At 44.6% G+C, this 21,476-nt stretch overlaps 1 protein-coding gene across 2 annotated transcripts in view; it reads right to left on the bottom strand.

Annotated features, from left to right (window-relative positions):
- Positions 1-9,367, bottom strand: part of ST6GALNAC5 (ST6 N-acetylgalactosaminide alpha-2,6-sialyltransferase 5) — a 212,752-nt gene extending 203,385 nt beyond the window's left edge. For both annotated transcript variants that reach the window (XM_075540119.1, XM_075540120.1), the window contains exons 1-2: positions 9,353-9,367; positions 8,327-8,569 (exon numbers count right to left, since the gene is read on the bottom strand). In XM_075540119.1, coding sequence (XP_075396234.1) covers positions 8,327-8,569; positions 9,353-9,367 — 258 coding nt within the window. The remainder of the gene's footprint in view (positions 1-8,326; positions 8,570-9,352) is intronic.
- Between the last annotated feature and the right edge of the window lie 12,109 nt (positions 9,368-21,476).

Raw genomic sequence — 21,476 nt, 5'->3', positions numbered from 1 at the left:
AGAAGTTAATGACTTGCCGAAGCGCTCCAAGAAAGTAAAGCGCTTGGGCCCTGGCCCCTTGCCTCCCTGGTATCAGACTGTCCTTGAACATGGGCATCTCTGTATCGCAACAATGCATTCATCACCTGGAAAGGTCCGTAAAAGCAGCTCTGTAATTAAAGGGTAAAAAGAAATTAAAGACATGCATGCCACACATGTAAACTCTCTCTGCTCCTATGTACTCTTTCCATTCATTCCTATGACTAAGTAATCCATTTTCAATCAAATCTCTTTCCATCGCATATAATTAGCACAAGGCTTGTCCACCCAACCGTCGCTTACTGCACAATCATTTTCTGTACTTCAACATGTATGAGATACAGTTTAAGGTTGTAGAAACACTACGATAGATAAATTATGCCCTTGGCATCAAGAAGGTGTGGTCTAGTCATGGAGACAAGCAACTGGGCAAACAACCACAATATTGCGATTAGAAGCATGTGGAAAATACAGAAAACACGGATATATTAGTCCTGGTGATGGAGTGGGTTACGCCTTGGGCGGCTAACTGCCAGGCAAGCAGCACCAAACTGTCAGCTGCTCCGCAGGCGAAAGACGGGCTTCAGCAATTCACAGGGGCAGCTCTGCCCTGTCCTCCAGGGTCATAGGAGTCTGAAATGACTCGCTACGCATGAGTGTGTTGTTTGTTTAAGGACTGTGATTATAATATTTACTACCTCCATCCTGATTTTCCTGTGGGCTACTCAAAAGGTCGGTATGTAATTGGAGCATGGCGGTGTAAGAGAGAGTCCGAGCTAAGCCTTGCGGTATACGAGATAGTTCAATCGAGTCTACATTGAGGGGTAGACTGGAGCTGGGTTTTAAATGAATAATTCGTTCTCCCCCGATGGATAGAAGGAGAGAGTCTTCTTTCCTGAAGGAAAGGCATGTAAGTGTGAACCAGCAAGCTGTGTTCACTGGGCGTGTGGAGTCAGGGAAGGGCAGGAGTGGATCCTCTGGGAGATGCGGAGGAAAAGTAGCACAGGCAGACCTGTAGGGCATGGCCGTTCTTCAGAAGCGTTCTAAACTCAGTCCTCCAGGCAAAGGGCAGTCACGGAGGCACACAGATTGCAAACAGACCTGTGATTTAAAAATGCAATCCTGCCTGCAGTTCAGGCAGCAGAGATGTCCCATCTGTGCAATGAATTTCCAGATGACGCTTTCTTATTTAAAACGAACCTCTAACTCCACAAGTCTGTCTACCAGGTATACTCACTTGGTGGTGTCCCAGAAACACCACACACCTTCTTTAGCATTTACTAATAATATTTGTTAAATGTTTCCTTTTCAAGAGTGATGGCAGCTACCGCTGGTAAAATGCCTTCTAATGTGTGTGAGGTGATTCTATTGCACAGAGAGTAGCAACCACATCTCCGGATTGGTAAGGAGGCAACGATATTTGCCGAATGGCAGGTTTCTCAGCATTTGGTTGACTGAGCCTCCTGATGATATTTCTTCCCTACTGTGGAGAAGGTAATTCAGCTAAATGAGTGGTCTGGCCATGGTATTTTCTGCAAATAATTAAACACTCCTTTTGGCACGGTTTATTTTTTAAGGGCAAAATCTACTTTGATTTTCAAACTGCTCCAATTACATTGGTAACATGCATTTTGTGCAGTCTTTAGAGTATCCATTACTAACTCAATGGTGAAGGCTCTTTTAACTATCCGGAGGCAGATTTTCATATTCATTTCAGAATAATACGATATTTAAATATTTATTTCTTTCCAGTAACTGGGCTGGTCTGGGTTCTCCATTTTCATAAATCCTGTCCAAAAAACATTTCGCCCCTGCTTAGAAGATCTTGGCAGTGAATTCCCCCCGTGGTAATGATGCTCACGTGACAGATGCACCTTCTTAGCCCTTGCGCTCCCGCTTCACCGCGACCCTGGGCAAATCACAGAGCCACTCCAGAATTCCTTTGGATGGTTTTCAAGTTTTCCTCCTAGCTCTAAAAGTCTTTGACTATAATTTTAAGGGTTCTGATTAGTACTAGGCGGCAGAAGTGAATTAGTTACAAAACTACAAATTGTGACAGAAGAAATCGATATTTATGATGTGAAGCGGTTCCCTTCCAGTAACTCCGAATAGCCAGAAGCCTTTATAAAACCAAACCAAACTCACTGTGATCGAGCCAATTGTAGGAAGCCCCACCTTAGTAGACAGTTGAAGCCATTGTATAGATAAACTCATTAGTTTCACCAAATGCCAGGCATTATGCCAAAGACAGCAAGCCCTGGTGGCACAACAGTTAAGCACGCAGGTGCTAACCAGAAGGTTGGTGTTTCAAGCTCACCAGTGCTCCCGTGGAACAAAGACCCGCCATCTGCTTCCATAAAGACTACAGGCAGGAAACCCGCTGGGGTATGTCTGCCCTATCCCGTGGTGTCTCTATGAGAAGGAATCAACTTGACAGCGACCAACATGTCAAAGACTAAGAATATTATGATGAAAAAAATCACTAACCTCCCAAAGCAGATTGAGTGGGGAAGACAGACAAGACAAAAAATATAAGACGCTCGAATGAATATGGTAACGGGTTCCAGGCTACGATCATAAAACCCACAGCTCAGATCTGACTTAAGCTACGAGTCAGGGAAGGCTTCCTTGCAATGTGTCTCTAAGTTGAAAATATGCATGCTTGAGACATCACACTGAATCGAGCATGCAATCTGTGCATGTGTGTGGGTGTGTGTGTGCTCCCCCACCTGTAGGCTCAGACTAAGCATTTAAGACTAAAAGAGCTCGCGAAGAAGGTCTGAGTATATTTCATAACTACCTCCTCAATTGATTTTATCAATCATTTGATTATAAATTCCGACACCCAATGAAATTATCTTAGATCAAATGCAAATGTTTGGTATTCAATGATTCAGTTAACGAACACATAAGTGAATAAGCCACAGTTCTAACTGTGGTGGTTACCAAAGCATTTCAAACAGTTGTCTGGGTTACCTATAACGAAATAGCACAAGGGAATGGCTGTAACAAACAGAAATGTATTCTTTCACCATTTACAAGGCTACAAGTCCAAATTCAGGGCACCAGCTCTCACGGAGGGATTTCTGTTAGCTCTTGGAAAAGACCCTTTCAGTCTCCCGGGAGCCCGGTGTTCCTTACAGAGCTCCAGAAATCTTGGTAGCAACGTTCCCATTTGGGTAGGAGGCTCACAGTACAGGGACCCCAGGTTCAATCTTCTTTCTAGCTCTTCTTTGTTGGTGGTACTGACTTCCCTCTCTGCTGGATTCTCTCCTTTAATCTCTGTCAAGAAAAAAGGTAATCCAGGCCATACCCTAATGAAATTCCCTTTACATTAAGACAGCAACCTGAGTCAATGGCATTGCATCCCACCCTAATGCCCTCAATACACAAATAGCCAATCACATCCGACCGGATCATGTGAAGCTGATTAGATCACTCTATAAGTTCCAAATTATCTCATGGTATACCCACCAAACCACCGAGAATCATGGCCCAGACCAGTTTGGCATGACTTAATTCAATCCATGACACAAATGCATCCAGAGACAGACAGGATGGATGTTTAAGAATCGGTGTGCCTCGCACATGAGGGGGAGCCAGGGCAGGCTCAATGGTGACAGACTGTTGTCCTGAGATTATTCCGGTGGGAGGATGAAGACCTACTCCTGGTTCTCCAAACCACTGAGCAAGACAAAATATCGTAACGAATGTTACAACCTGCTTTTTCTTGACATTTTTCCAAGACTCCTTGCCCATGGTAGAGTATTTATTTTGTTATTCTTATTAGCTGATGCATTGTGGCTAACAAGATCACTGGCTTCACTGACAGGTTTTAATTCTGTAATAGCTTATCCTTTAAAATTCATGAACTCTAAATTTCCTTGAGAACCAAGTGATTTCTTATTCAAATCTTTGGCTGATTCAAATCTCATGAAGTAGGGGGAAATAAATGGTGCAAACTTTCATTTGGGAATTGACATGCTTTTCTAAAGAAGGAATATTTATCCTAGTCTCTACCTGTTATATGACATGTCCAACTCTTGGCAATGACTTGTCTCATCATTCCAGCTAAACAGTTCCCAATCAATAAGAGAAGTACTACTGCACCTCAGTAGGTTGGTTCTGGCGGAATAACCAGAGGAAAGAGCCAAGGGCATGCAGGACAGTGGCGTGAGGAAAATCCATCCCAGAGGACGGTCACTCCTGAAAGGAAGAGAGAGCCGCTCAGTGTTAGACGCCTCTCACCACTGCTTTCCATAAGCCATCTGAGAGAAAGGCAGCCCAGTTGACAATGACTCTTCTGTGATATGGGCGTTTGTCCACTGGAGATGGAATGGACCCACAGCTTCATTTCACAGGATCCACAGGATGGCAAGTGACTTCATCTGCCCAGACCAGATTTAGACTGGAGACAGACAGTGCTAGTGGATTCTTTCCACTCCTCTGAGACCTGGGGCTTGCCCTGGGGATTAGCTTGATTCCATCTATCTGTAGGGTCTGTGCTGTTTTGTTTTTTAAATATTGGTTATACATTACATTGCGTTTTCAAATACAAACGTTTTCTGAGACATGTAATCTGACTTTGCTTCTGACTGATCTGGTTAGCTATCACTGATTCCCAAAGTATTGAGCAAAAGAGTAAAAACAGGATACAGATAGAGTAGCTGTAGCCTCAGATGACAAGATATAAAGGAGATGGTTAAACATTTTGGGTAGAAGATCTGGGGATAGAGGTTGGGAATGGAGATAAAGTCTCCAATAGAAAATGAAATGCATTTGATTTTACTGCAAGGGACTAGGAATAGCATTTATTTGGTTGGATTGAAATTACAATTTCACTTGATATTTTAAGAGGATGTGGGGAATATGCCCATGGAAAGTAGTATTTTAGGCTTCAACACATATTTCTCATCAATGATTACTGCCTTGACTAGCAGCATATCTTTCAACAAAAGCACATAGTGATTTAATCTCAATAGTAATTCTGTCTGCAGCCGTATGAGCCAAGCCTATCATTGCAGACAGGCTGTAATTTGGGGAATTCAGGTGCTGGGGATTAGGCCCACCTGTTGGATTTAATCTTGGTGCTATAGTGTTAATACCATTGAGTAACTGAACATAAATACCACATATTTATCAGTCTTTGAGACTTCCAACCATGGAGATATGAGCATTTTCTGTAACTCTTCAGACTATCTAAATCAGCAGCAAATAAAAAATCTGTTGGAATTCTGATTCAATATGCAGCAGCATATGGCTTGCTGGTCACCACATTCGGCTCATCCCGTAATTCTTCTAAAGCCTGATGTGAAAGTGGAAAACACGTGTGAAAAATGAAGAGTATCATCTGGCAACCTGATAAGAACAGAAAAGCTTTCATTTCTTAACCTCCTCTCTTTCAAATAGGAAAAACAAATCTGGTGTATATAAACTAATGATTTCTAACCCCGTCTGCTCAAGCCCATAGGAAGACCCCAAACAAAATCCAATAAAATGGCAACTTTCAGAGAAGGCATTTATAAACAACACACGCACACACGCCGGAGGAATAAAGACATAAATTCATGCACCTCCAGGTTGCCACCAGAAATGCAATTCTGCCCACTTCCCAGACAATAAATGGCAGTAGTGGCGGTTGACTTGTAGAATTCGCTTGCTGTCTTTCATGCCAGAGATCTGGGTTCGATTTCTGGCCAATGCACAAGCACAGCCACCACTCATCTGCTTATGAAACACCATGGTCCCATCGCATTCTACATAGGGTTTTTATGAGTCAGGTGTCAACTTAAAGACAGCTAACAACAACAAGCAATAGCAGTAAATAGGGTCAGTGACTGCATCCAGTTAAGTGAAGCAATTGGGATGATTCTGCGAGAGGACATAAGTTTTACAATTTTGTTTTGGGTTGGTTAAACTCTGTTGAAACCTTCTTTGGGAATAGAATTTTGTGAGATTCTTAAGCCATACTTTCTGTGAAATTGACTGGTAATTGTCTCAAAAGACATTCCTGGTCATGTTTATAGTTCTTGGCTAAAAATTTCAAGTACTTTTCTTAATATATATCATTCATAGAGCACTGTAGTCATTTATAAAACCCTTTTATTACAGATTGCCTTAATTTCTCATCTAGAATCTTAACATTTCTCCCCAAACAGAAAATGGCTGTTTGTTCACCATTTAAATGAAACAAGGCCCTAGAAACATTAAATATATGGGATTGTATATGTTTGGACAAATGAACATTGTTTTGAAAAGGAACACCAGGTTATATTTTACCTTAAACTATCAGTAGTCTTCGCTGGTGTCTGCCCAGCAATAGAGTGCAGCAAGTACAAAGAGAACTTTCCAAAACCAAATGAAAGAAACTCAGCAAATCAACCTTTTGCAATTCATTTTAATCACGGCTTCAAAAATATTAGCCAATTCCACCAAACAATATTCTTGACAATCCAGTCAGTTCAATGGATTCATCAAACACCAGTTACACATGAACACCACATCCGTCCACAAACAAACCCAAGTCTAAACTTTCCTACAACTCAGCCCATGTTGTTTGCTTGAGCAAGCAGATACAAAGTGAGCCAGCAATGAACAACTTGCAGAGATTACTAAAATTGTGATTGTAAAATTGATGGCTCTCTGCTTTGGGATTTTAAGAGTCTACCAACTACCGAAAGAGATAGAAATTTCCCCCACCTTTTTGCTTCTTTCAACTGAAAACGCCACCTTTCCGAAGAAACTTCCCTTCTTTCAGCACAGTGTTGTCTCTCATTTCTGCATCACTACAGAGCTTTACTGTTTATAGCTGGCATTTATTAAACATTTGCAATCTGTCTATCTCACCCTGGTGATATAGTGGATTACACATTGGGGTGCCAACCAAAGGTTAGTGGGTGGAACCAGCTGCTCCACAGGCTCACATGAAGATTTGCAGCCAGGAAAGCCCAAAGGGGCTATTCTATTCTGTTTTATAGACTCGCTATGTTGGAATTGACTCCATGTCAATATGTTCTGTCTCTCTCATCTATCTATCTATCTATCTATCTATCTATCTATCTATCTATCTATCTATCTATCATCTATCAATCATCATTTGTCTATCTCTATCTCTACCTACCTACCCACTTTCCATGTAAGTTGCTCTTTTCCACAGGCATTCACAGATCTCTGAAAGATGGATCATACTTTAAATTCTTTTGGCCCCTCCGAAATTCATAACACTATGCCCTCGCATTGCATGCCCAGGGTCACTATGAGTCAGCAGTGACTGGACTGCCCCCAACTACAACAACATGCACTGTATATGGTAATTGTCAATATTTTAATTGCCACTTAATTAAAAAAATTCTTTCCTGTATGGTAAAACCAATCTTCTCACACAAAAGTAGCACCCAATAATATTACTGTAGTTCACAGCCACGGAAATTAGTAATATACAAAGCAGAATAGTGGGGACGACTCAGAAATCCTCTTGAGCAGATATCCATAGTACAGATACCCAACAGAATGTGCCTTAATAAAAACATAGCAGGAACTTCAAATAAGGATGGATACATTTCAACTGTATCAGAATCATCTTTCCAGAACCAGAAAACTTGATTAGGGTTTTCCCAGAGGCTTCACACACTGGAATCAGAGATTTATTATTATTTGGGGGAAAGGAGACCCAATTTAAAAAATTCATCTTATTAATTATTAGTCGAGGCTTGCGGCACCTTCCAGCAAGGAGGAAAGCAGGATCCCCATGCTGAGTTCCAGGCTAATGGTTGGTGCCTCAAAGCCTTCCGGGCTCTACAGAGCACTTCTCCCCGGGCTGGCCTGACTCAGCCAGGAGCCATCAGCAGCGGGATCAGAGAGGAACCTGGGAGCCTGAGCAGGGTGCTCTGGCTGCTGGCCCACTTCACCCTCTGGTTCCGGGTCCTAGGAACCCTCTGGCTGGTACCATTGCTCCTCCCACCGGAGCCTGACTTTGCCGCCAAACCCAAGGCCCCCAGAACAGCTTCATTCTGGGATTGGGAGGCGGGCTCTCGTTCCTGAACCGGTGGCGGTTCGAAAACTAGCTGTGAGAATCCATCCATCTCAACCCCATTCCCCGCCAAACTTCCCATTCTTCCCCAAATGTCAACTCACAGCAGATCAGGATCACCCAGGCCAGCCCCCCGCAGGGTCCACCTCCACCCCCACCCCCTTGCAGCCAACGAAGGGCACCTACTCACGGCCCCTCCCAGCCCCGGGAAAGGCGGCAGGCTCGGGCGTGCGGAGTCCCGGGGCTGGGTGGCGGGCGAGCGGGTGGGCGTGCCGTCACCTGGTGGTCCACCACGCCGAGGTAGCCGGCCAGGGGGCGCGGCCCCGCGGGCGCCCCGGGACGCGGCTGGGGGCTGCTCTCCGCCGACGGCTGCGCGCTGCCGGTCGCCGCCTGCTGCTGCTGCTGCGGCGGCTGCTGCTGCTGCTGCGGGCGCCGCTCCTTCTGGCCGCCGAGGCTGCTGTACACGAGCAACAAGCTGGTGCCCATGGTGGTGAGCGCTAAACACACTGCCAGACCGTGGCGCTGCGGGCGGGCGGGAGAGAGACGAGACGCGGCTGAGTGCCCACCCGGGAGGGGCGCGCCCGGCGGGGACCCGGGCGCAGGGCGCGCAGCGCGGGGGCGGCCTGTGGGCGCGGGGGACCCGGGCCCCCGCCACCCGCGAGCGCGAGGTGGGCGACCAGGCACCAAGCCCGCGCGCACGGCGGGGGATGCTCCCGGCGCGGCCCGGCTCGCGGCCCGCTCGCTTGGCGGGGGCCGGGGTCGCGCGGCTCCGGGCTGCGGGGGGAGTGCGCGCCCGCCGGCCGAGGGCAGGGCGCTGGCCTGGCACTTCGGCGCGGACCGCCCTCCGCTAGGGCTCGGAAGCTGTCACCTTTAGCCGCGGAACCCCTTTCTCTCCCAGATCCCCGGGGCGCTCCCGGGGCGATTCTTGCAAGTTTGCAATCCCACAGGAAAACCCAGAAAGTCTGCCTGGGTTCCTGCTCCGCGCCCCGCTCAGCCCCGCCGGACTGTCCCCCTCGAGTCCCCAGGTACCCGAGCCCGCCGCTCCGCCAGCCGCCGCTTCCGCAGTTGCCCGCGATCCCCTCGGACCCCGGACCCAGCTCCAGGAGCCGGGCGCCCGGGGCTCCCCACCCGGGCTTCGGGCTTCGGGGCCAGCGGCGCCGGGGAGCGGAGCGGGGATGCGGAGCAGGTGGAAAGTTGTCCCTTCGCCACCGGCGACCTCGCGGCGCGGGGTTGGGCGCCCCCGGGTTCCCTCTGGCGCCCGAGGGTCCCCGCCCCAGCGCCCAGGAGTTGCAACAACTGACTCACCACCAGGGTCTTCATTTTGGGCGCCTCTTTTGTGCGGATTCCTCAGGCTCGCGGGTCGGGGAGCACTTTTTCTTGGAGCGTTTCCATGGTGGGTGCTGGAGCGGGGGTGGCCCCGACTGTCACCCAGCGGCCGGCCGCGGCTGAGCAGGCGCGGGAGCCTGGGGACCCAGGAAACACGGCCGTGGCAGAGATTAGAGAGAATTAAAACTGAACCGGACCCTCGTAGTGTCTCTGGGAGCTACACCGCTGCCGCCTGCCGCCGCCTGCTGGGTCCTAAAGACCTAGCCCTCCTACCCACCCCTCCCCTGGCCCCCAAATAACATTTTCAGCCTCCTGGAATTTCTGGGGCGAGAGAGTTAAACGTGCCACATGCCCACCTCTTGGTCCGAGAGCTTATTTATCTTTTATGAGGTCATCAAGTAAAAATGAAGGCGACTCCGATTGAATTCTGAACTTGAAAGCCATTCGGCAAATTTGCAAACTGAATGTTTGTTTTGGTCATTTTGCAAGCGTTGGGCAACCGCCGGAATGTCAACAGTCTTATAGCTTTTTCATTTAGGCTCCTGATGTGACCGAATCAGTCCCGACGTAATCTAACACTGAAAAATGGTCTATATTTCAGCTTTCTAAATGTAAGCTTTCTAAGATCTTCCCCCTTTAACTGTACTTTAAAGAAATCCATTCTTATGCAAACCTTATGACAATATTTTATCTGCATGGTTCCATTCATCATGTGTCTGAAACGTGCTGTTTATACCCTTTGAGGTTCCTGGTGCTCATACTTGGCTTTAAAGTTTTAAAAAACATTCTGCACGGTCTGCCCATATGAGTTACTGGACCTGTGGATTCTTCCTAATTTTAATGAAAAATGTATGGCTGCAAGAGGTACACCTACTCTCTGCTTTTTTCCCAAGATGCTCAAAGCCTTGGAAATGCTCCTTATGCTGGGCTACTACACTGATGGCAGAGTCTCTGATCCAGAATTTCTAAGGAAAAACGAAAAACAGAACTACTGTAATTATCATCAACAACCTGTTTTAAGAATACTCTCTCCCCTTGATTGAATTCCAAGTGGCTTTTGTTAAATGTCTCACTTAGCGAAAAACATATTTCTTTTGAAATTGCTCCGTGAAAATAGTTCTCTTAATGTTTTACTTAACACCTCACCTGTAGCAGTGTAATGTTAAAGATTACATTAGGATGGAAATGATCAGCCGGCCAACTGAACCGTGGGTACAATAACAGCTTTCTCAAGGCCAAAAAAGGCATTACAACCCGTTTTTAATCTTCATTAATCCATTGCTGGACTGATGATACAACAGGACTGTATTTAACTTATGAGGCATGCTTCCATACTTAGTATTAAAAAGTTAAAAGATTATTCTGTACAACTTTAATATTTTTATCAGTGCCTAATACATTCCAGGGCAGAATGTTTGGGGGAAGGTAAGAAATGTACAAGATTTAGCCTTTCAAAGGAAAGCAAAAAATGAGGAAACACTGCCCAACATTGCCAGCCTTGGAGCTGTTCATTCAGTTTGTGCTCAGGCATGAACAGTGCCAGTTGTTAGGGCAGGAAAAGCAGCGGCCAGAGAAGAATCTTATCAGGGCTTGGCAATCCTTTAGTGTATGGTTGCACTTGACACTCAAATTAGTGAAACAAAGGACCAACTTGATGAATCATTGCAAGCAGATTATCTGTGTCCCTCCAGAGCTTCCTTCAAGAAGGTGTAGGAGGCAGCGCCTGCCTTGTTCAAAATTCTCCATCCTGCAAGTTGCCCAGTGACCAATAAAACACTTCCAATATATTTTGCCATGCCAAACAGAGGCATCAAATTTATGATTTAAGCTCATTGTGCCACGTTGAACATCTGTTACACAGTATGTTTGACCAAATTCATTAAGCGTATGCTCCCCGCCCCCCGCCCATAGCAGTTAGCTAGTGGCTAAATGTACTTATGAAATGGCCAGAGTAAATTTAGAAACGTAATTCTGAGCTTGAGTGAAATGATTTCAAGGTCTCTGGCTCTCAAACCATTCCACTAGAGATGCAATGATTTTAGACATTCTGCCCTGAGAGCCAAATGGGCAAGGTGATGGTGGGGGAAGGGTAGGTACAGAACACAAATACTAAGATAAAATACTCAATGCTTATCAATTCAGTGATCATTTCATGATCACCTGCTATCTGGCAGGGTTTTATTAGGAAGTGCAGAGAAGAATAAGACATAGGCACAGCCCTCTAAAGACTCACTGTGTGTGTGTGTGTGAGTGTGTCTGTGTGTTTGTGTAATGTGCTGAGGCAATTCCATGAATAATCAATAGAAGACAGAGTGCTATAGGCTTAATGCATATTTATTTAGCATCTGTTATACTGAGTACCTACTACGTACTAGGCATTAGTGATATTTTGATGAGTAGTCCATTTGTCTGTCCTCAAGGAATTTCTATTTTATTCCCAGATGTGTGTTATGTAAAAAACAAAGTTATAAACTAGGAAACAATCAAAGATTTGGTTTTCTTTCAACTTCTAGGACTTGTTTATTTAAATCTGAGGGGTCTGATTTGTATTCTGAGAGTATCCACATATGTTTCTGTAGTTTTTAAGCATCCTTTTGGCTAAAAAGAGCAGAGAATGGGCAACATTCAGAAACAGTTGACTGACTTGGAGGAAAGTAGGCAAGTCACTGAGGCTTGTTTAGTTCATCTAACTTTCTCGGTTCAATACAAAATGAATCTAGGAATCATAATTTGCTTTTCAGAACTCAGGTAGCTGAGATGGATTTCTCACCATTTGAAATTTTGCTACATTTCTGCCTCTGGTGCCATCACTTCCAATCAAATGGATTTCTGTTTTTGAAAAAAAAAAAAAGGAAAGGAAAAAATATTGAGTGTTCCCCAATGTAGGCTATGCGATAAAACGAATCTGAGAATTTATGAAACAAGGCATGTGGTGGACTGAGGAGGGAGGTAAAATCTGCAGCGCAGAGGCAGTGCGAAAAGGAGCAGAGGAGGAAGGACAAACTCCAGGGACTCCACCGGCCTTACCCATGATTCTTGAGGGACTTCTCAGTTTAGAAAGAGACATGTTGGTTTAAGGATGAATGCAAGCAAAAAAAAAAAAGTCATGTGAGATAACGACTGCTTTCCACTTTATGATCTTAAAGGAGAAGTTCTGCTAAATGCTGCGCAAGGAGTTCGCTTTATTTTATTTTTCGATTATTTTTGTAACAGTTTTTAAAAATCAATTTATTATTAACTTGGAGTTAATACATATATCATTCCATATTTCAATCACATCAAGCAAAATTATACAATTGATGACACAATCAGTTTCCAAACATTCTTTTTTGTTCCTGTATTCCTTGAAATCATGTCCCCTTTACTCCCCCTGACCCCGTTGTACCCCCGGCCAAACCCTTATTTTACTCATTGTCCTTAGAGGTTCATCAATCCTGAGTCCCTTATACTGAAAAACATCTTCACGAGGGTGACTTCTAATGATACAACACATCCGAGATACAGCCTAATACGAACAAAACAAAACTACAGAAAATGTTGAAAAAGACCCAGATCAGGTCCAGCATGCATCAGAGTGGGGATCAACTGACAAAGTTTTAACTGTTCAGGTCAGATTTATATCTTTGATCTGCTACACTCATCTCGTCAATGTTTTCCCCCAACTGTGGATGGAGGGAGTTGACCAGAGGCTTCTTTCTTATGTTGTCCCACCAGTGAATATTGGGCTCCCACTGTCCTCCATAGCCTTCTGCAAGCTGGATGCTCACGATTTATGCACTTGCACTACTCCCTCCTTTGATTTCCGTTTATATGATTTACAGGCTTTTGGTGACCGATGCTGGTGTGTTTCTTCCATGTGGACTTAGTTGACATCTCGCTTAGATGCCTGCTTATTTGGAGACAAGCCTTTAAGACTCCAGGGGCTATTTTATCTGATAGCCGGGTACCATCTGATTTCATTGCCAACATAGCACTCGTATCCTCTGTATTCCCATAGATACTAAGGGTTAGTATCGAGCAGGGCAATGATGTAAGAACCAATTGTTCTTAAATTGGAGGTAGGATTTAGTGTGAGCCTCAAACCCACTCCTGGCTCTATTTTTTTAACTTTATCATTACTTGGAAGTTAATATATATATATATATATATATGTCATATCATCCCATAGTTCAATCACATCAAGCAGAATGGTACAATTGCTTCCACAATCAGTTTCCAAACATACTTATTCCTCCTGGACTGTAACATACAATTCAATCATTTGACTATATTGAAAAGAGTTGTTCAATCATCACTACCATCAATCTTAGAACATTTTCTTCAGTTTGTACTCAATGTATTGCTCTTTGCCCCAATCCTCCCTTTCCCACCCCTACCCTAAGAAACTATCCATCTTGTTACTGCCTCTCCGCATCTACCTATCTTGGATTTCATACAAAGAAAATCATGCAAAAACGTCTCCGACAAGATAGCAAAATACAACACAGAAAAAACTCAATCCAATAGAATTCAGAAAATGATACAATCTAGAACAAGTTAAAAAGGTAAAACAATTGACAAAATATCAAAATTTAACCAAACTGTAGCTGAATTGATTCCCTTATTGATACACGCTGTCTGAGGGCAGGGCTATTTACAGCCTCAGTCAATGAGCCAAGGGAATTCAAAGAAGGCTTAACCTCTTGGGAACTCTCCAAATGAATTTGGGGCAAATAGTTTTAAACAGGGCCTTGAACTGAATTGAAGCATTTCCACCCTGGCCAGCACAGCAAGATCATGGAAGATGTGAGGGTGTCATGGAATGATGACCTTCACGGGGAAAAATATGGATGAGAGCTCTTGAGTGGGAAACCTGGAAGAGGAATAGGGAGCCCTTGACTGTTGCTACCAGGGGCGCTGATTATGTCTCCCAGTGAAGTGAAATTTTGGCAATACTGGTCTTTCCTCCATTTATCATGAGGTTGATTATTGGTCCAGTTTGAGGATTTTTCTTTTCTCTCTGTTGAGATGTCATCTTCATCCTTGACCTTCATCTGTATGTTCTCCGTGTGCTTTTCCCTCGATCACGCAAATCTGTGTCATCTGCATACGTGAGGATGGCAATGAGTCGTCCTTCAATCCTGAGGTCATGCTCTTTTCCATCCAGTACAGCTTCTCTGATTATTTGCTCAACCTACAGATTGGTAAGGTGAAAGGATACAGTCCTTTCACATCCTGTCCTGATTTTAAACTTTATATTATGCCTCGTTCTGGTGAAACTATTGCTCATGTTGATATTTTAGGTTACAACCAATAGCAACCCTATGCATAACAGAACAGAACGCTACACAGTCCTGCACCCGCCTTCCAACTGTTTCTATGCATGAGCCCGTTTTTGCAGCCATAGTGTCAATCCATCTCATTGAGGGCTTTCCTTTCTTTTGCTTTCCCTCCATTTTACCTAGCATTATGTCCTTCCTGAGGAGCTAGTCTCTCCTTACAATATGTCCCCCGTATGGAAGATGAAGTCTTCACATCCTTGCCTCTAAGAGGCCCTCTGGCCATACTTCTTCCAACAGAGTTGGGTTTGTCCTCTTAGCAGTCCATGGTAGGTTCAGTGTTCTTCTCCAGCACCACAGTTCAATTACATTGATGCTTCTTTGGTCTTCCTTATTCAATGTCCAACCCTCACGTGCATATGATCCAATGGAAAATACCATGGCTTGGGTCAGGCCCACCTTAGTCCTCAAAGCAACATCCTTGCCTTTCAGTACTCTAGAGGTCTTGTGCAGCAGGCTTACCTAATGCAACTTGTCTTTTGATCTCTTGACTGCTGCTTCCATGAACATTGATTGCGGATCCAAGCAAGATGAAATAATTAACAACTTCAAACTTTTCTTTTACTTATTGGTCCAGTTGTGATGATGCCTGATACCGGATCCCATCAATACCTCATGGACACACAGGCTGGTGTGCTTCTTCCAGGTGGACTTTGTTACTTCTCAACTAGATGGCTGCTTGTTTATCTTCAAGCCTTTAAGTTCCCAGATGCTCTATCTCTGGATAGCTTGGAACCATCAGTTGTCTTCACCACATTTGCTTATGCACCCGCTTTGTCTTCAGCGATCTTGTCAGGAAGCTGAGCATCACGGAATGCCAGGTTACTAGAGCAAAATGTTTTTACCTTGAGGGAGTACTTGAGTATAGGCCCAATGTCCACCTGCTACCTTAATACTTAACATAAATATATGTACAAAAATCTATTTTTCTATCTTTATATATATAAATATATGTACATGCCTGTATTTAGACCTCTATAAATGTCCTTTGCCTCCTAGTTCTCTCCTGTATTTCTTTTTACTTTCCTCTTGTCCCACTCTCATGGTCGGCCTTCATTTGAGTTTCAGTAATTCCTCTTGGTTACATTGCCCTTCATCAAAACCTACCAGTCATTCGTTACTCTCCTTGCCATCGATTTTAGATCATTTGTTCCCTTGTCCCTGGGTTTGTTAATACCCCCTTCCTTTTCCCTGCCTCCCCTTCTCAAATGTCACCCCGGAATTATCTTTCTCTTGTTTTCTCCTCTGGATTGTTTATCCCACCCATCTGCCAGTAGTCTGTGATTAAGAGCAAGTTTCACTTTCTTCTGACATCCCCTTTGATGTGTTTTTCTTGCTTATCATTTTTAATGATGTTTTGCTTTCTTCATGAATGATGATATAGATGTTCTCCCAGAGCCCATCAGGTCTTCTGTTAGTAGTGTTTCATGCCTCATAGTCTATGTATGATTTCCATACCCGCACAATAAAATATTCTGTAATTCCCATTCTTTGAAAGTTTAACTGTAATTTGTTGTGATCCACACGATTGAATGCCTTGGCTTAGTCAGTAAAGCACAGGTGATAAACACCCTTCTGGTATTGTCTGCTTTTAGCCAAGATCTAGGAGAGGTCATAGAAAAAAGTATATCATTGCTGATGTTAGAATGATTGGCACTACAGATTAGCTTTGTCTTGTCTGAAACTTACATATGGATACAATATGTGTATTTAAGTCTAACTTCTTTAGTTTATCATTTTGTTTCTCAAAATTCAGAGAGCTGATGGATCTTTTAGTATTTAGAAATTTGCCACATCTTTGAAGCTTATTTATGTTGTTGAAAATATTAACGGTTTTTTTATAGTTGAGTACTATTCTACTGCATAAGTACAAAACAATTTACTCATTCAGTTTTGTGCTAATAAACAATTTGATGGTTGTTTCCAATTTGGGGCTCTTCTGAATAAAGTATCTAAAAATCTTCTTATATAAGTTGTCTTGTAGGCTTTCATTTGGGAAGATAAATATGTAGGTATGTAATTATTGGGCTGTAGTGTAGTTGTAGAGTTAATTCTATAAAAACTATCAACTATTTTCCAAAGTGGCTGGACCAGTTTGTAGTCTTACCAGCAACAAGTGAATGTCCCAGTTGTTGTACATCTTGATCAGCGCTTGATGTGCTCAGTCTTACTAGTGTCTCTTTATTTTTCCAAGATTTCTACAACGTTTAAAATAAAGTTCAACATCCCTACTTATTAGCTCCATGAGTCCTTCCTGGCAGTGTGTCCATTTCCTATTTTAACTGTTTATTGTGAACTGGATGAAAGTTTAGAGAGCAGATAATTTTTTTTCCATTCACCATTCCCTTTTAGTTGACCTTCTGACCCTGTACACAGGAACCCTGAGAACCAGGGTAAAGGTCGTTATAATTTGAATATTTATATTCACTAAGCTGAGGTGGCCAAGCTCCTCCACCGCCTCCTACCTCTTCATATATATCTGCTCAATGCTATCAGCATCCTCACTTGCTTAGTCCCCAATGGAACAGGGGGTCCATCTTTAATGCTTCCATCGTTCAGGGGTCATGGCTAGAAATATGGTATCCAGACTCATGCAGACCAGGTTGGCCTAGCCTCTGGCATTGAACGGTGCCTGAGAGTAAGTCATTGATTGATCTTCCTAATTTCCTCATTTGTAAACATGGATAGTAAAACATTTATGACAGAATAAATATATGTATATACTTTATATATAGGCTAAACATATTATGCAAAGTATTCATCACCATTTTGTTTGCACAAGTAAATTGATCAGAAAATATGCTTTCCATAGGGGACTGCTTATTTGCTATAAATGAATACACATTCATCCTTCAGTGTTTATCGAGCTTATAATTTTTTTAAAAAGTAAGCAATGAGCCCACGCTGCCAGGCATTCTTCTAATTACAAGCAACGACTTATTTGATCCTCAGGGTAAGTGTCTAAGGTCATCTTCATAACGTCATCTCCAGCTGACCAATAAAGAAACTGATGTGTAGGGATGTGATGTGATTTGTCCAACGTGAATACCGTTGCCTGAAAAGAGGCAGAACCAATGTCTGACAGGCCTGCCTGCAGAGCCACTTCACGATCTCTGCGCTCCCTACATCCTAAAGGCTCTGACTCCGGGCGGGGATCTCAGTTAGGAGCTATAAGTAGAAGATGTACTGCTCTCTGGAGAAAACAAACTCATAGACAGATCACTTCAATTCAATATGCTCAGTGGTAAAGTTGAGTTGTAAATAGAAATTTAAGGGAAGGCACAGATTAGGGACACCTAATCACTTAGAGCAATTCAAGTGTTATTTCTGGCACAGGAGAAATGCTGAGTTCCGTTCGGTGGCTCACCAGAAATAGGTTGGGGAAGGCCAGCGTGCCCAGGCCACGGAGACTGTGTGACTCAAGGCCTGGTAGCATGAGCTATCCTGGTGGCTGCTGGTAGAACCGATTTGTGTGTGGGATGGGAGTGATCGGCATGAGGGCAGGTTTGTGCAGTTGGGCAGGTTGTGTGGAGAGCAAGAATGTGATCTCTCCGTGGCAATCTCTCATAAGAGCCCTTGCAGATGTGCATTCTTATTCTGGCCATTTACTTCAAAATGTCCCTTGGGCATTTTGTTCTAACAATATCAGAATATTACAATTTTCCAGTAGATAGAAGCCTCTTGTGATTTGCACGAAAGTGCCATTTAGGCTAGAGCAGCCTGCTCCCAATGGCTTTCTAGGTGATCTCTCCAGAGGCGGGGAGAAGGATGGATTTCTGAGGGAAACACTGGGCTAGCGCGAGGAGGCAGCGCTGCAGTCCCGTTCTTCTCAGTTCAGTCATGACCAACAGTGCAAACGTGGTATAGACCCGAATTCAGCAAATATGGGCACATCTGAATTTCTTTCCACAATGGGAACGATTGCAGGAGGATGCCCTGCGGGAAACGTTGTCTGCCCCTTAGAAAGCAAAGACAGGACAGGTGCTGCATGGCAATCAGGTTTGTGATTGACGAGTCAAAGACAACAGCGCCCTGTTCTAAGATGGTGGCAATCACGCACCTTGGAATGTGGGTCATTTTCCAGAACTCTGGCAATAACTCTGGGAAACCAGCATTTTCTTTCCTTGTTCCAGTTATCAATCCAGTATACGCACATTTGATAGATTTGCATCTCTCCAGCTTTCGTTATGTCCGCCATGAACGGATCAGTTTGAACGAGTGTTAAGCCCTGCAGCCAGGCGATTGCTGTGGAAACGCAGACCCCAGGTGTGGTCTTCGGCTGCAGTGGGCTGGTAAGTCTGTGTAAGTCAGTATTCAAGCAGTTCTTCGGCAAACACCGTGTTGTAGCAGCTAACGTGAACTTACCCCTAATTTTGCAGAAGAGTATTTACAAAGCAGGGTTTTCTGCATGCAAAATGCTGTGTCATTTTGGCCTCATCTCTAAATTCTATAGCATGACTCTAAAAACTGGCTTCCATGCTGTCTTAGTTTGGGTTCTCCTGGAAGTATACTCTGAGCAAAGTGTCCCCTCACAAGCAGGGGAAGAACAACATCACTGGGGGAGCAGGGCGTCACCCAGCGAAGGGAAGGCAGCCGACTAATGGAGAGTTATCATGCAAGTGACCCCTGTGGACAACTGGAGCTTGATCCTGCTGGGACAATTCTGGCAGCCCGTGTAGAACTCAGGCCTTCCTCCTCCCATCAGAGGTACAGAAGAGCTGTGATATGTATTTGATGTGAAGGACATGATTTACATGTGGGAGAATTGACATTTATTCCTTGACAAATGTGGTAAAGCAGATAGAGTAGATCCTGGAAGCTGGAAAAGGCCCTTGGGCTAGGTTTAAAGCCCCTGCTTGCACTGAAGTAGCAAAGGCTGGAGTTATGGGGGAGGGGAGGGGGCGGAACACCAATAGCACCTGCTACACGTTTCTGTTTAGCATTTTCAGATGCTTCAATTTCATTCTGCCATTTGAACTTCCCAGTAACCTTGTAAGGTGGAAAGCTATGTGGTTTTCTGCCCACACTGAGCTTTGCTGATTCCCAGTCAGCTCCTCCTGCCCCGACAGCTGCTCTTTCCTCTGAACATCTGTGTCAGGGTTCTTTCCTTCGTTCTCCCTACTGACTCGTACAGATGCCCGTCTTGTGATCCCGATTGTGAGCAATTGGCCATAGGGGTTTGGCATTGTCCACTGTTCTTTCCTCCCAACCCCAAACCAAGACTAGGGCAGTGGAGTGAATCCCAATTTCAAGGAGACCCCAACAAAGCAGAACTGTTCTGTAAGGTTTTCTTGACCATAATCTTTATAGAAGGCGACTGCCAGGCCTTTCTTTTGTGGCACCGGGTTTGAATGACCAACCTATAGTTTATTAGTAGAGCATAACCCACCAGTACCTGACAGGTAGCAGGTGCTTGAGAACTGTGAAGGAGTGGGTGAGTGCATGATGATGATCATTGTTAAGTACCGACAAGCCCATCAAACTCAAATGAATAATAAGGGCAAAAGAGCACCACCCTGCCTGGCCCCGCGCCATCCTTACCCTTGTTGCTGAGCTTGACGTCCTTGTTGCAGCCCCGGTGTCACTGCAGCTCAGTGAAGGGCTCCTCTGCCCCCCGACTTTCTATTTTATCAAGCCTGATGTCCTTCTCCAGGGACTGGTCCCTCCTGACCACATGTCCAAAACATGTGACACAAAGCCTTGCTGTCCTAACTTCTGAGCGTCATACTGTGTGTATTCCTTCTGAGACATCTTTGTACTTCTGATCGTCCATGGTATGTTCACTCTTCTTTGCCAATACCGTAATTCAAATGCACCAATTCCCCTTCTAGGCATCGTTTAGTTTTCATGTGAAAAGGAGGCATTTGAAAATACCGTGGTTTGAATCAGGCACACCTTCAGCCCCAAGTTGACACCTGTGTTTTTTATCATGTTTACTTGGTTACCCGTTTGTGAGTCTGTTCTACTGCGATGGCTGTCGTGTTGCTGTGACGCTGGAAGCTGTCCCACCAGTGTTGCAAATACTGTCATGCTCGCCATCATGGAAAAGTTCCCGTGGAGCTTCCAAGCTAAGACAGACTCTGAAGAAAAGCCCAGAGACCCACTTTTGAAAATGATCCAGTAAAATTCTGTCCAATCTAGTGCTGGAAGCCAATTCCCCACTTGGTTAGAAACAACAAAAAACCCAACCTCACTGCTAGTGAGTTGATTCATACTCATAGTGACTTTGTAGAGCCGAGTACAACTGCCCCCAGGGGGCGTTGAGAGGCTGCCCGGCTTTATGGGAGCAGGGTGTCACTTCTTTCTCCAGTGAAGCAACTGGCGGGTTCGAACAGCTGCCCTTTTGGTTAGCAGCCCATCGCACAAACTGCTAAGTCATCAGGGAGGATGGTCAAAGTGCCCAGTGGTTCCCACCATGGACGGAGCACACGCGTGGTGGGGGACATGGCGCCGGTTCAGGGATATTAGAAGGAATTCACCATTGGTTGGCCAAATAGTGCGGCTAAGAACGACGACGACGTAACTTACTGGAGGTGGCGCAACTCACTGAGAGAACCAGAACGCGTCCCGCCACTCCGAGCTCAGCGAACAGGTACACGGCTCCTCGTTATAGGGACCTCTGGACGAACTGAGTTTGATGAATTTAAGCGCAGACCCCACTGTGAAGGAAGAGTGGGGACTGTAGTGGAGGGAGCGCCCTGCTTTAGGAATTGATTGTGCTTGATACATAACAATGTCTCCAGGTTAAACGGCAATGACAAATAGGGTCAAAAAGGAGGATCCCC

This window comes from Tenrec ecaudatus, chromosome 1, assembly GCF_050624435.1.
Source record: "Tenrec ecaudatus isolate mTenEca1 chromosome 1, mTenEca1.hap1, whole genome shotgun sequence".
In the NCBI taxonomy this organism is placed as follows: Eukaryota; Metazoa; Chordata; class Mammalia; order Afrosoricida; family Tenrecidae; genus Tenrec; species Tenrec ecaudatus.
The sequence above is the reverse complement of the archived record's forward strand: the minus strand, read 5'-3'. Positions and strand labels throughout refer to the sequence as shown.